The sequence below is a fragment of the Caretta caretta genome, chromosome 14 (genome assembly GCF_965140235.1).
Source record: "Caretta caretta isolate rCarCar2 chromosome 14, rCarCar1.hap1, whole genome shotgun sequence".
In the NCBI taxonomy this organism is placed as follows: Eukaryota; Metazoa; Chordata; order Testudines; family Cheloniidae; genus Caretta; species Caretta caretta.
The window spans coordinates 41,112,874-41,128,266 of record NC_134219.1 but is presented as its reverse complement, the minus strand read 5'-3'; the positions used below and the strand labels follow the sequence as shown (position 1 = coordinate 41,128,266).

Here is a 15,393-nt window from a genome sequence, read left to right as displayed (position 1 = left end):
GCTGGGTGACCCTGGAGTGAACCTGCCCCCCAGCGTGATTCGGGCTACAGTGATGTTAGGAAAAGTCCCTCTTACCCGAGCCCCCAGCGCAGCCCTCCAGCACCCCAGGGCCCATCTGCAACACCCACCAACCCATCCCCCAGACCAACCCCCACCCCGCCCTTGGGAGCGCGGCAGCTAATTCAAGTCCTGCAAGTATTATGATATCCCCTAACATCTCCCCCCATCAGACATGGGCAGCGCATCCTTCATGGGGGCCTGGCACCTCCTGGGCCCTGCTCCCACTCATGGGAATACTCCCCACCTGGCTCAGGCCCATGACGGCCCCTCTCAGTGGGTGACTGGCCGCCCCTGCTGGGCCTCATCTCACAGTCGCTGGGGCTGCAGTTACTCTGCACGGAGTGACACTGATCACTGGGCTGTGACCTCTGGTGCTGTGGGACGTAACTCGCTCTCGCTGGGCGATAATCAAGGGTTTCAGAACCACCCAGTGACTGTCCCAAGGTGCAGCCGCCTCCATGGCGCCGGCTGGGAACTTTGCCGGACACATTCAAGACGGCTGTTAATTGTTATGCATCTAAATCCCTATTGTCTGAGGAACTGAGCACCAACTGCTTCCAGTGCGGAGAGTGGGAGCTGCTGCGGTTCTGTCCTCTGGAAACCAGCCCACTTCCGCCGGGCTCTAAACACGGCTTCAGATGCAGAACCAGGGGCACCCAGCTCTGAGCATTTCAGCTCTTGTAAATGGCCATTTTCATCTGAATCGTGGGACACCTGCTTCTCCTCTCCTCCCTGCTGCTGGCGTCTTCCTCACCCCCCCCCCCCACGCGCTCTGCAGGGATTTCACTGGAAAAGGCAGGCGAACCAGAACAGACATTTTGTCCCCTGGGTTCATCACCTGCTAGAGACAAGCACAGGTAAAGTCACAGTGACAGTAGCAGGTGCCTGGGATGAAGTGGCCACGTGATGGCAGGAGAGGCTGTGAGGTGGCCGAGCGCTGCCTGGCTTTACACTGACCTGCCCCTGGCTCTGCTCACTCAGGGGGTGTCCACACTGCAGTGAAGGTCTGACAGCACCATGTGTAGACACACCCCAGTTAGCTTTGATCTAGCGAGCTCGGGTACTGGTAGCTATGAAGCCGCAGCAGCACGGGCTGTTCACACCCAACCAGACCCCTGGGTGTCACTCAGGGACTAGCCTGCAGCTAGCTGCTGGGGCCATGTAGATGCACCCTGGGGCAGATTTTCCACAGAGCTAAACACCCGCCACTGGGTTTGATGTTCAGAAGAGCTCAGCTCCCAGCGTGCCCCCAGCCCAGCCAGCTGAGCGAATCTGAACCTCACCCATGGGGGCAAATCCTCCTCCCAGCTCCCAGCTCCCAGCTCCCAGCTCCAGAGTCTGGCCCAGGCACTGGGCAGATTCATTGCAGGGACTGTGGGAGCAGGGAGAGAAGGAACAATCTGTTTCCTCCAGGCTGCAGAGAAGCTACAGAGCTGTCATGGAGGCCACGGAAAACCGATGGCTGGAGCGGCCGACACACCCTCCCCACCTGCAGGAGGGAAACAGGATCCATGGAATAGTGAAAACACTGCACCCAGTATGGAGAATTTGCCCCATCAGAGATCTCAGGGGTGGGTCTGCACCACTGTACAAGGGCCAGGAACGGCCCCTCCTCCTCCGCCTACAGGAGCTGCTGCTGCGCTGAGATCCCCACCGGAGACACAGCCTGATGCTGCCAGCACCCTGGATGGCAGGTACCATAGGCCGGGGAGGCTGAGGCTCCCCAAACAGGATGCAGCACCCCTCTCTTTGGAGGCAGGCTGCAGACCTGCCGCCTTTGGAGTCCTGCCTGCGCTCCGCCCTGTGCCCTCGCTCCCGCTCTTCCCCCGAACCCCGCAGCACCCGCCGCTTGCCGCCCATCAGCTGTGTGGGGAACCCCGCCACTTGCTCCTCTCCGCCCCTCCCCTGTCACTCACCCTTAAGGCAGGAGCGGGCAGAAAGGAGCAAGCGGCAGGTGAGGGGGCCTTGCGGGAGGGGGTGGTGGAGAGGAGAAAGCTGCAACAGTGAACGGGGAGCCACTGGGGAGGGGGCTGGAAGGGAGTGGGGCCGGGCATGGGGCAGAGCAGGAAGGGAGCGTGGTCAGGGCCTTGGGGAGAGGAGGCCAAATGGGTCTGGAGCAGTGGGCAGGGCAATGATCCGGGCACCGGGGAGGTTCCGGCACTCACGCCCGGCCTCCCCAAATGCCGGAGGCATCCGCTGCCCATGGCCGGCACCAAGCCTGTGCAACGGAGCAAACAACCAGAGCAGGTTCATAGCCTCATCCTGGAGCTTTATGGGCCCCGGCATTCCTGGGAATGCTGCAGGGGGAAGGGCTCAGGGAGGAATAAACCCGGACACCCACCTGCCACTCTGTAGTTTTCTTTTTCTCTTTAGACGTCAGAGCCAGGGCCTCTTGCAGCTCCTTCCTCAGAGGGTCCAGGGCTCCCTGGAGTTTCACCTGCAAGGGCATCGTGTGCGATAAACGGCCATTAATCTGCCTGTCCAATGGACAACACTATCCATATTGGCATTTCATACAGGAGCAGTAAAATACCCTGGAAGCGAGCAGCAGACTCGTCTCTGCCGGCCCCAAAGGCCTCATGGGAGCTGAGATGCCAGTCTCAGAGCAGGGGCTCTGCTTCGTGCAGACACTCAGGACTTCTCAAAGCCTGTGTTTTAGCTAAAGTTTCCCATCCCTGAGCACAGGCCAGAGGTGAAGCAGCTGGGAAGGTTCTGAACGATCCCTCCTGCCAGTGCGAGTGAAGAGGCTGGGACAGCACCTCGCTCCACTGTACCCCAGACCCAGGCCAGGAACAAGACCCCACTTTGCTCTCGTCTGTCCAGGCTCCCACGTGGCCTCCCTCAGGCAGCAGCTGAGCACCTGAGCCAGTGCAGTCCCGTTAACTGTGCAGAGTGAAGCTGTGATGTGGCTGGAGGTCAGTGAGGAACAGGGAACACACTCAGTCTGGGGGAATGGGCCCCCCATAATTATAACGGCTCCAGAGCTGTAATAGCCCAGGGCTCTCTTCCCCTTTGACAGCGTGTGATTCATTCACACAGCACAGCAACGTGCTCCTGCCCCATCAGCCCCGCTCTGTGCAACACCTCTGGCAGCGCCCTAGAGTCCCCTCCAGAGCCCCTCGCCAGAGATCGCCCCATTTCACTCTCTTTTCTCTACTCCTCCCTGCCCAAAGGCCCAGGCGGCAGCTGCTGAGAGCTCCTGAGGTGCTGTTCAGCTGACACCCCTGGGGTGCTGCTGCAGGGAAGCAGTGAGGGAGGGAGGGAGGGAGGGAGCCAGCAGGGGCTAGTGAGAGACAGGAGGTGGAAAAGCAGCCTTTGCATGCAGCAAAACAGCTTCATAAATGAGCAGGGATCAGAAGGCGGAGCGGGGGAGGGAGGGGAAATGTGGCTGGATTCTTTGAAGCTCCACCCACAAATAAGCTCCGCCCATGTGAGTCACCAAAAGGAGACACCATGATCTGTTCACAGTGGATGGTGCTATGTTCAGAACAGGATGGAGTTGCTGATGGGCTCCAAGGGCTCCTGGGGCCTGGCTCCCGTCCTGGGACTAGAATATACCCCTGGGCTCTGCTGGACTCTCTGGGCCGGGTCCTCCTTTACTGGGGGGAAAAGAAGATGTGGCATCTCCCAAACATCACCCACTTGTGGCACCGGAAGACGGCGTCACTGGCAGTAAATGGTGCTGAGCTGCAATTCTCCCTCTCCGCTCTCACAGGGGAACAAAATAATTAACAGTGTTGATATTTAAATGATCATCCCTGAGCTCACCCCTCACTGAGGCAATGGGGCCGTTCACACCTCTCAGAGCCACTGTGCCCAGCTCTCTGCATCCCCTACATCTGGGTCACAGTTTTGAGGTTTTCTTCACAACTAAAACAGCTGGAGACTCAGCCCTGGTCTACACTAGGACTTTAGGTCGAATTTAGCAGTGTTAAATCGATTTAAACCTGCACCCGTCCACACAGTGAAGCCCTTTATTTCGACTTAAAGGGCTCTTAAAATCGATTTCCTTACTCCACCCCTGACAAGTGGATTAGCGCTTAAATCGACGTTGCCGGCTCGAATTTGGGGTACTGTGGTCACAATTCGATGGTATTGGCCTCCGGGAGCTATCCCAGAGTGCTCCATTCTGACCGCTCTGGACAGCACTCTCAACTCAGATGCACTGGCCAGGTAGACAGGAAAAGAACCGCGAACTTTTGAATCTCATTTCCTGTTTGGCCAGCGTGGCAAGCTGCAGGTGACCATGCAGAGCTCATCAGCACAGGTGACCATGATGGAGTCCCAGAATCGCAAAAGAGCTCCAGCATGGACCGAACGGGAGGTACGGGATCTGATCGCTGTTTGGGGAGAGGAATCCGTGCTATCAGAACTCCGTTCCAGTTTTCGAAATGCCAAAACCTTTGTGAAAATCTCCCAGGGCATGAAGGACAGAGGCCATAACAGGGACCCGAAGCAGTGCCGCGTGAAACTGAAGGAGCTGAGGCAAGCCTACCAGAAAACCAGAGAGGCGAACAGCCGCTCTGGGTCAGAGCCCCAAACATGCCGCTTCTATGATGAGCTGCATGCCATTTTAAGGGGTTCAGCCACCACTACCCCAGCCGTGTTGTTTGACTCCTTCAATGGAGATGGAGGCAATACGGAAGTAGGTTTTGGGGACGAAGAAGATGATGAGGAGGAGGAGGTTGTAGATAGCTCACAGCAAGCAAGCGGAGAAACCGGTTTTCCCGACAGCCAGGAACTGTTTCTCACCCTAGACCTGGAGCCAGTACCCCCCGAACCCACCCAAGGCTGCCTCCTGGACCCAGCAGGCGGAGAAGGGACCTCTGGTGAGTGTACCTTTTAAAATGCTATACATGGTTTAAAAGCAAGCATGTGAAAGGATTACTTTGCCCTGGCATTTGCGGTTCTCCTAGATGTAGTCCTAAAGCCTTTGCAAAAGGTTTCTGGGGAGGGCAGCCTTATTGCGTCCTTCATGGTAGGACACTTTACCACTCCAGGCCAGTAACACGTACTCGGGAATCACTGTAGAACAAAGCATTGCAGTGTATGTTTGCTGGCATTCAACCAAAATCCGTTCTTTATCTCTCTGTGTTATCCTCAGGAGAGTGAGATATAATTCATGGTCACCTGGTTGAAATAGAGTGCTTTTCTTCAGGGGACACTCAGAGGAGCCCATTCCTGCTGGGCTGTTTGCCTGTGGCTAAACAGAAATGTTCCCCGCTGTTAGCCACAGGGAGGGGGGAAGGTTGAGGGGGTAGTCACGCGGTGGGAGGAGGCAAAATGCGACCTTGTAACGAAAGCACATGTGCTATGTATGTAATGTTAACAGCAAGGTTTACCCTGAAAAAGTGTAGCGACTGTTTTATAAAATGTGTCTTTTTAAATACCGCTGTCCCTTTTTTTTTCTCTCCACCAGCTGCATGTGTTTCAATGATCACAGGATCTTCTCCTTCCCAGAGGCTAGTGAAGCTTAGAAAGAAAAAAAAACGCACTCGCGATGAAATGTTCTCCGAGCTCATGCTGTCCTCCCACACTGACAGAGCACAGACGAATGCGTGGAGGCAAATAATGTCAGAGTGCAGGAAAGCACAAAATGACCGGGAGGAGAGGTGGAGGGCTGAAGAGAGTAAGTGGCGGGCTGAAGAGAGTAAGTGGCGGGCTGAAGACAGGGCTGAAGCTCAAATGTGGCGGCAGCGTGATGAGAGGAGGCAGGATTCAATGCTGAGGCTGCTGCAGGACCAAACCAGTATGCTCCAGTGTATGGTTGAGCTGCAGCAAAGGCAGCTGGAGCACAGACTGCCACTGCTGCCCCTCTGTAACCAACCGCCCTCCTCCCCAAGTTCCATAGCCTCCACACCCAGACGCCCAAGAACGCGGTGGGGGGTCTCCGGCCAACCAGCCACTCCACCACAGAGGATTGCCCAAAAAACAGAAGGCTGTCATTCAATAAATTTTAAAGTTGTAAACTTTTAAAGTGCTGTGCTTAAAGTGCTGTGTGGCATTTTCCTTCCCTCCTCCACCACCCCTCCTGGGATACCTTGGTAGTCATCTCCCTATTTGTGTGATGAATGAATAACGAATGCATGACTGTGAAGCAGCAATGACTTTATTGCCTCTGCAAGCAATGATTAAAGGGAGGAGGGGAGGGTGGTTAGCTTACAGGGAAGTAGAGTGAACCAAGGGGTGGGGGGGTTTCATCAAGGAGAAACAAACAGAACTTTCACACCGTAGCCTGTCCAGTCATGAAACTGTTTTTCAAAGCTTCTCTGATGCGTACCGCGCCCTCCTGTGCTCTTCTAACCGCCCTGGTGTCTGGCTGCACGTAACCAGCAGCTAGGTGATTTGCCTCAGCCTCCCACCCCGCCATAAACGTCTCCCCCTTACTCTCACAGATATTGTGGAGCACACAGCAAGCAGTAATAACAGTGGGAATATTGGTTTCGCTGAGGTCTAAGCAAGTCAGTAAACTGCGCCAGCGCGCCTTTAAACGTCCAAATGCACATTCTACCACCATTCTGCACGTGCTCAGCCTGTAGTTGAACAGCTCCTGACTACTGTCCAGGCTGCCTGTGTACGGCTTCATGAGCCATGGCATTAAGGGGTAGGCTGGGTCCCCAAGGATACATATAGGCATTTCAACATCCCCAACAGTTATTTTCTGGTCTGGGAATAAAGTCCCTTCCTGCAGCTTTTGAAACAGACCAGAGTTCCTGAAGATGCGAGCATCATGCACCTTTCCCGGCCATCCCACGTTGATGTTGGTGAAACGTCCCTTGTGATCCACCAGAGCTTGCAGCACTATCGAAAAGTACCCCTTGCGGTTTATGTACTCGGCGGCTTGGTGCTCCGGTGCCAAGATAGGGATATGGGTTCCGTCTATAGCCCCACCACAGTTAGGGAATCCCATTGCAGCAAAGCCATCCACTATGACCTGCACATTTCCCAGGGTCACTACCCTTGATATCAGCAGATCTTTGATTGCGTGGGCTACTTGCATCACAGCAGCCCCCACAGTAGATTTGCCCACTCCAAATTGATTCCCAACTGACCGGTAGCTGTCTGGCGTTGCAAGCTTCCACAGGGCTATCGCCACTCGCTTCTCAACTGTGAGGGCTGCTCTCATCTTGGTATTCATGCACTTCAGGGCAGGGGAAAGCAAGTCACAAAGTTCCATGAAAGTGCCCTTACGCATGCGAAAGTTTCGCAGCCACTGGGAATCGTCCCAGACCTGCAACACTATGCGGTCCCACCAGTCTGTGCTTGTTTCCCGAGCCCAGAATCGGCGTTCCACAGCATGAACCTGCCCCATTAGCACCATGATGCATGCATTGTCAGGGCCCATGCTTTCAGAGAAATCTGTGTCCATGTCCTGATCACTCACGGGACCGCGCTGACGTCGCCTCCTCGCCCGGTATCGCGTTGCCATGTTCTGGTGCTGCATATACTGCTGGATAATGCGTGTGGTGGTTAATGTGCTCCTAATTGCCAAAATGAGCTCAGCGGCCTCCATGCTTGCCTTGGTATGGCGTCCGCACAGAAAAAAGGCGCGGAACGATTGTCTGCCATTGCTCTGACGGAGGGAGGGGCGACTGACGACACGGCTTACAGGGTTGGCTTCAGGGAGCTAAAATCAACAAAGGGTGTGCCTGTACATCAAGGAGTATTTCAGGCAGGACTGCACGGAGGGTTCCAATAAGAAATGGTGCACCTAAGTTATTGTCCTTATTGGAACAAGAAGGTTAGCCTGGCCTCTGATTGATACATGGCTAGATTTACCTCGCTGCACCTTCTCTGTGAGTGAGTGCAGTGTGATCTAGACAGGGGAGGAGGCAAATGAGTACAAAACAAATCTGGTCTATTTCTTGTTCTGACCCACTCCATCTATCTTTTACATCTTTGGCTGGCAGCAGACGGTGCAGAAGGACTGCATGCCATCCACATCTCATGGCTGCTCGGCAGAAGATGGTACAGTACGACTGCTAGCCATCTTCATCTCCTGCCTGCCTGGCATAAGATGGTACAATACGACTGCTAGCAATCCTCATCTCTTGCCTGCCTGGCAGAAGATGGTACAGTACGACTGCTAGCAGTCCGTATCGCCTGTCCGCGCACTATAAGACGGTTCAATAGGACTGCAGGACTAAAGAGAATGACCTGGTCAAGTCACTCCAAATTTAGTCCCTGCGCCCATGTCTGCCCAGGCGCTCCCAGCCGACGTGGCTAGGAGCACCTCGGACACGACGAGGACGACTACCAGTCGTATTGCACCGTCTGCTGCCAGAAGGCAATGGGTTGCTGCTACTGTGCAGCAAAGCCGTACCGCGTCTGCCAGCACCCAGGAGACATAGGGTGACGGTTACCTGAGCGGGCTCCATGCTTGCCGTGGTATGGCGTCTGCACAGGTAACTCATGAAAAAAGGCGCGAAATGATTGTCTGCCCTTGCTTTCACGGAGGGAGGGAGGGAACGGGGGCCTGACGACACGTACCCAGAACCACCCGCGACAATGTTTTAGCCCCATCAGAGTGCTCCATTGTGAGTGCTCTGGACAGCACTCTCTGATGCCCGATTGTTTGCCATTGCTCTGATGCTGGGAGGGGCGCTTACAGGGTTGGCTTCAGGGAGCTAAAATCAACAAAGGGGGTGGCTTTACATCAAGGAGTATTTCAGGCAGGACTTCACGGAGGGTTCCAATAAGAAATGGTGCACCTAAGTTATTGTCCTTATTGGAACAAGAAGGTTAGCCTGGCCTCTGATTGATACATGGCTAGATTTACCTCGCTGCACCTTCTCTGTAAGTGACTGCAGTGTGATCTAGAAGAATGAGTTCCCTAGACAGGGGAGGGGGGGAAGCAAATGAGTACAAAACAAATCTGGTCTATTTCTTGTTTTGATCCACTCCATCTATCTTTTACATCTTTGGCTGGCAGCAGACGGTGCAGAAGGACTGCATGCCATCCACATCTCATGGCTGCTCGGCAGAAGATGGCACAGTACGACTGCTAGCAGTCCGTATCGCCTGCCCGCTCACCATAAGACGGTTCAATAGGACTGACTGCAGGACTAAAGAGAATGACCTGCTCAAGTCACTCCAAATTTAGTCCCTGCGCCCATGTCTGCCCAGGCGCTCCTGATCGACCTCACAGAGGCGACCAGGAGCACCTCAGACATGACGATGACGGCTACCAGTCGTACTGTACCGTCTGCTGCCACAAGGCAAGGGGTTGCTGCTACTGTGTAGCAAAGCCGTACCGCGTCTGCCAGCACCCAGGAGACATAGGGTGACGGTTACCTGAGCGGGCTCCATGCTTGCCGTGGTATGGCGTCTGCACAGGTAACTCATGAAAAAAGGCACGAAATGATTGTCTGCCCTTGCTTTCACGGGGGGAGGGAGGGAATGGGGGCCTGACGATATGCACCCAGAACCACCCGCGACAATGTTTTAGCCCCATCAGGCATTGGGATCTCAACCCAGAATTCCAATGGGCAGCGGAGACTGCGGGAACTGTGGGATAGCTACCCACAGTGCAACGCTCCGGAAGTCGACGCTTGCCTCGGTACTGTGGAAGCGCTCCGCCGAGTTAATGCACTTAATGCACTTAGAGCATTTTCTGTGGGGACACACACACTCGAATATATAAAACCGATTTCTAAAAAACCGACTTCTATAAATTCGACCTAATTTCGTAGTGTAGACATACCCTCAGTTTAAAGCAAAGTGAAAGTTGAGATCCCGGAGAACAAGGCAGGTGCTTCACGGGAGAAGTGCCAGCACTTCCCGGCTGTCTCTGAGCCCTGTCAGTGAGCACAGAGGCTTGGGCCTGATCTTAACGTGACACTTCGGTCGCTCTGGCTTCTTTGCTGCCGGGCTGTAGCTGTGCTGCTGAAACCCCTGCAGTGTCGACGTGGCCTGCGAGTTCCTGGGCAGAGAAGCAGCTCAATGAAGAAGGGACTTGGAGCAGAAATTTGGGACAGTTCAGGCCAAACTGAGTGTGTCAGTGAGTCTGGTCCCTGTCGGGAGGGAATTCAGGCCATTTCCCTCCCTTCCTTCTGCAACCCTGGGCAGGGCCCTAACATCAGCCCATGTCCTCCCCTCTCTCCTGGGGTGCGGGCAGGGAACCTCAGCAGCGTCTCATCCCCGGCCTCCCACTCTCCAGCCAAGACACAGCCCCAGATGGGTTGGGAGCAATAACATGTTTCTTTAATGTGGTTCCAGAACCGTGTTGTCCACCCACGCTGTCAAAACCCAACCGTGTCAGGACACAGGTGGCCCCAACTTTGTCAGACAATTGTAATACCCTGGTGTGTACATCCTGGTGTACCTAAGCTGTAAGACCCCCCGTCATCCTACTAATGTTATCTGGGCTAATGGCTGCAGGAGTCAATATGAGTGGAGAAGGGCTGCTGGATGGGGAAGAGCTGAAGGAGGAGAGAAGAACAGGACATGGGGAAAGAAAGAAAGAAAGAAAGAAAGAAAGAAGAGCAGGACACAGGTACCAGCTGTGGCTTTCTGTGCCACTGACATGCAGGGATGAGTCAGGGTCCAGATTGTTTCATGTGCAAGCAGGGTCTGAATGAGCTCTCCCCTGACAGCTGGCTGGGGAGGGGAAAAGGCTTCAGGTGCAGACTGTATTTACATGAACACACCGACTCTGCCTAGGTATCCAGCAGCAGGGCCGTGTTGCCAAAGTGATCAACTGTGGCTGGTGCTGGATTACAGATCACTTCAGTATGGAATGTGGGGGTAATGAAATAGGGTTCTCTTTACTGTATGAGGAAAGGGCAGCGGAGTAGCTTTAGCCCAGGGGTGGCCAACCTGTGGCTCCGGAGCCACATGCAGATCTTTAGAAGTTAAGATGCGGTTCCTTGTATAGGCACCGACTCCGGGGCTGGAACTGCAGACACCAGCCTTCCAAGGTGCCGGGGGGTGCTCACTGCTCAACCCCTGGCTCTGCCATGGGCCCTGCCCCCACTTCACCCCTTTCTGCCCCTTCCCCTGAGCCCGCCGTGCCCTCACTCCTCCCCCCCAGACCCTCCTGCACGCCACAGAACAGCTGATCGGGAGGTGCCAGGAGGAGGGGGAGGCTCTGACCGGCAGGGCTGCTGGTGGGTGGGAGGCGCAGGAGCGGGACGGGGGAGCTGATCGGGGGCTGCTGACATATTCCTGTGGCTCTTTGGCAATGTGCATTGGTAAATTCTGGCTTCTTCTCAGGCTCAGGTTGGCCACCCCTGGCTTAGCCTGTCCTGATTGAGGGGGTCACCCTCCACTGAACTGATCTCATTAAGCAGGGGGCTTGGATGCCAGACCCCTGTGAAGTTTAAGAGGAAGTGGGGACAGATGTGCTTGCTGGGCAGTGTGGACTTTACCCAAGTGTCCTAGGCATGGTTTAACTTGCTCCTCTCCACTGTTCAAAGACAGAACTAATTAAGGCTCCATTCGGAGTCTTTTGTTTTGTTAAGTGATCACTAGAGCTGAAATCACTTGATGTGGGACAGCGTTTCTGCCCAGCCTGCTTCAGCAAGGACGTTCCCCCACTAAGAGTTGAAAATCACTAAGAGCAGCGTAGAACCTCAAGAGACTAGGGTTTTGAGCAAAAGGGGACTTTTTCTGCTTTAAATTGCAAGTGTAAACAGGCCCTGATCTGCAGAGGTTATAGCAGAGAAGCAGGTGATGGCTGGCTGGGTGGCCGGTGGAGTGGGACAGTGGGGTGTGCGGTAGGGTGGTGACACTAGAGCAAGTACTTGGACCAGGGCCTTCTCTAGCCATTTGGGTGCCCTACGCAGCCCCCCCCGTGGGGGGGTGCTGTGTGGGGCCCCAGGCCACCCCCCCCAGGGTATGGATGGCAGGAGTTGTGGGGGGCCACACAGGCTCAGAGTGGCCCTGGGGATTAGCGGGGGGCCGGGAGGAGCCCACCCCGCTTCCCTTGCCCCGGCCCTAGCCATATCGCTCGGGTTGGGGAAAGGATCACCTCCCGCTCTTACCGGCGGCGGGAAGCGGAGCGCCGTGGCTGGGATCTGGCGGAGTCGATCGGGCTGGGGCCCAGCTGCTCCACTTCCTGCCACTGCTGGTGAGTGCGGGGTTGCTGGGGGAAGAGGTGGAATGGGGGCGGGCCGGGGGCAGAGCAGGGGGGAAGGGTAAGAGGCAGGGTGGAGGGAGTGTCCGGAGCCCCACACCCCTGTAGGAAAGGCCCTGCCCCTTGCAGTGGGCACAGCCCGCGGGGGGCTGGCTGAGGGATAGGGCTGGTTGCCGGGGCTGGTGCTGCCAAGTATGCAGCATGCAGCTGCCTAGGGCACCATTAAATTTGGGGCAATTTGGTGCCCCAAATTTCATGGTGCCCTACGCAGCTGCGTATGCCTAAGGACGGCCCTGGCTTGGACACTGGAGCAAGCAAGGTACCATCTTCGTCCTCCCCCCCCCAAACCAGGGTGGGAGGTGAGCTCACACAGATGCATCTCTGAACTCTGAGTCTTCACTGACTTAGGACAGCCACTGTGAGTGGGGTGGGGTGAGGGAGCAGAGAGGGGCACAGCAAAGGAACTTTTGGTTGTAGAACTCCAGAACATGAGGCAGAAGACACTGACCAACGTACACTGGAGGGGGTGTTTTGCTCACGGTTTTATGTTTATGAATCCTGCGTGTGGCATTTTCCTTAATTAATGCCGGTGACTTCCCTCCTCTCATTTAAAGTTTCTTTTCTACCATCGGCACCAACTCTGTGGGTGCTCCCGGGCTGGAGCAACCATGGAATAAAAATAGTGGGTGCTCAGCACCTACTGGCAGCCCCACCGATCAGCTCTTCCCCTGCCCCCTAATGTCTCCTGCCTGCTGGAGACCCTGAGATCAGCTCCTGCCCCGTCCTCCCAGCGCCTCCCACCTGCCACGGATCAGCTGTTCCCAGAACCTGGGAATGGGCGACAGGGGATGGATCACTTGATGATCACCTGTTCTGTTCACTCCCTCTGGGGCACCTGGCATTGGCCACTGTCAGAAGACAGGATACTGGGCTAGATGCACCTTTGCTCCGACAGGGGATGGCTGTTCTTATGGTCTTATGTTCTTGCTGCCCACTCCACCTGGCAGACGGGTTGCAGGTGCATAAAGAGCCGTCAGCCCTGTTCTCTCTATTACATGTTGGAACTTGCAGTGTTGGAGCAAAAAAAGTTCGGACCTTTTCTCATTATCTACAACCCCCAGTGCTCATCCCCTCTGAAAACCAGGCCCCTTTCCTTTAGGTGCCTAACCTTAGGCAGCCAGGGGTGAATGTTTGTCCTTGTATTGATGGGGGATAAACCTGGTGTCCTTAAGGGGTTTAATTAAGCAAAGTCAACAGCATTTCCTACCTTGTACTCTTGGGCAGCCTCCTCAATGGGAACCACAGTGTGAGACTTGTGGTGTCGGGATTTCTCACACACCCAGCAAATAGTTTCTCCATCCTCCTCACAGAAGAGTTTGAGACGTTCCTCGTGTCTCTCACACAGATCCTCCTTTTGCCCTTTTCCTGGTTTTAACCCCAGTTGTTTGATCCTTTGTATGATGTTGTTCAGCTGGGCGTTGGGCTTGAACTCCCCTTTTTGGAACTGGGCTCTGCACTGGGGACAGGTCAGGGGTGTCCCCGTTCCCTTCTCCTCACTGTACTGGGTGAGGTGGGCTCGGCAGAAGTTATGCCCACACGCGATAGTCACCGGCTCCGTCAGATATTCCAGGCAGATGGAGCAAATAGCTTCATCTTGTATTTCCCCTGCTGTAGCTGCAGCGGCCATGGCAGCTGGGTGAGCATCTGTTCTCTCTGCCCTTGGCTGTGCAGTGTGGGCTTGTGCTGACACTGGGAGGGGCCACCTGAAAGTATCTGCTAGTCCCAGCCACAGAAGGAGAAGAAGAAAAAGGAGGAGCCAGGAGGGGGAGAAAACAGGAAAGTGAAACTGAAGGAGAGTAAAAGAGGGGGAAGGACAGGGAGAGGGCAGGAGAGAAGGAATGGATGGAGGTGGGGAGAAGGGATGGGAGAACGGGGGGCAATGAAGAGAGGGGGAAGAATATGAACCAATCTGAAGTGTATTGCTTGTCACATAGGCTGGAAGGGAGAGCATATCCTCTGCCCCACAGGCAGGAACTGCTTCACCCATCCCAACACTCACTGGGGATTGAAGTGGGGACCGACAGCGCTTAGCACAAGTCTCTACAACTGGAGCTAAAGAGTCAGTTTGTGAAGTTCAGAGCTGTAAAAACCCATAAACCCTGTGGGTCAGCCATCAAGGGGGGTGTGAATGACACACACTCACCAGAGGGTTACAAGTGCACTGAGGGATTTTTCGGCTCCCTCAGGAGAGAAGGGGGTGTCACAAAGCTCAGGTAGAAAGTTAGGGTTATGGATGCTTTGGAAATTTCTGTAAATATAAATGCTACAGGACACTAAGGATTCAAAGCCCCTGTCATTTTGAACCTCACTTTGCTTTGTGTGGCAACCTTTGGCCAAATTCTCCTGTCCTTTAGACAGTGGAAACCGAAGACCATTTAGGTTATGTCTACACTACGCAGCTGTTTGCGACAAGGCTGTGTCGACAAAGCGCCGTTTACACTTGCACTTGCCACAGCAAAACTTTTGTCGTTCAGTTGCAAGTGTAGCCTAAGCTACAGCCCCTGAGCTCTGCCTTGCCCGAGTGAGGGCACTCTGCAGGCAGGCCGTACAGCGCAGGCTGGCACTGCGTGATGGCACAGCTGAGATTCAATTCCATGCAGAGAACGACATTAAAAAAAAGTTCCGGTGGCGAAGTCAAGCATGTAAACACTGTGAAGTGCCAGAATTAAGGTGCCTGAACAGCCAGATCAACAGCCTCAAGAGGCGACAGCTCAGGTTGGAGCATCAGAGGCAGGATTTTTAGTGTAGTCACAGTAGCTTTATTTCTCTGTGGGCTCCATGGGAGTGTTGACATTGACTCCGATAGAAGCAAGATCAAGCCCTATATAGGCAACCTGGGGGCTTGGGGCCAACTGCTAGAAAGGTCCAGGTGCTGCACCTTGGTTTCTGCTGCATTGTTTTCCCAGAAGCCATTGGTGTCCAGACTTTTTGGCTTACTCTGACAAGCTACAGTTGATCTCATTTTGAAGGTACAGCCTGAGCCTCTCCATTTTGATGGCACAGTCTGGGGACACACATTGTCAGGAGGATTCGGGTTTTATCTTTGACCCCTGCCCCTCGTAGTTTATGCAGCTGTAGCCATGGATCTCAGCATGCTCAGAGCTGCACACCTCAGGGGGGCATGGGAAGGAAATGCCTTGGGGACGTTCCCCTCTGGGACCCCATGACCCGCTCCTGGGGGCACGCAGATCCCAGAG

At 54.8% G+C, this 15,393-nt stretch overlaps 2 protein-coding genes across 4 annotated transcripts in view; both read right to left on the bottom strand.

Annotated features, from left to right (window-relative positions):
• LOC142069246 (E3 ubiquitin-protein ligase TRIM39-like) overlaps nt 1–13,874 on the bottom strand; it is a 41,378-nt gene extending 27,504 nt beyond the window's left edge. Inside the window, exons 1-2 of the mRNA XM_075119833.1 lie at nt 13,404–13,874; nt 2,402–2,497 (exon numbers count right to left, since the gene is read on the bottom strand). Coding sequence (XP_074975934.1) covers nt 2,402–2,497; nt 13,404–13,823 — 516 coding nt within the window. The 5' untranslated portion in view covers nt 13,824–13,874. The remainder of the gene's footprint in view (nt 1–2,401; nt 2,498–13,403) is intronic.
• Nucleotides 1–15,393, bottom strand: part of LOC125621599 (butyrophilin subfamily 1 member A1) — a 655,591-nt gene that overhangs the window by 426,371 nt on the left and 213,827 nt on the right. The window lies entirely within an intron of this gene.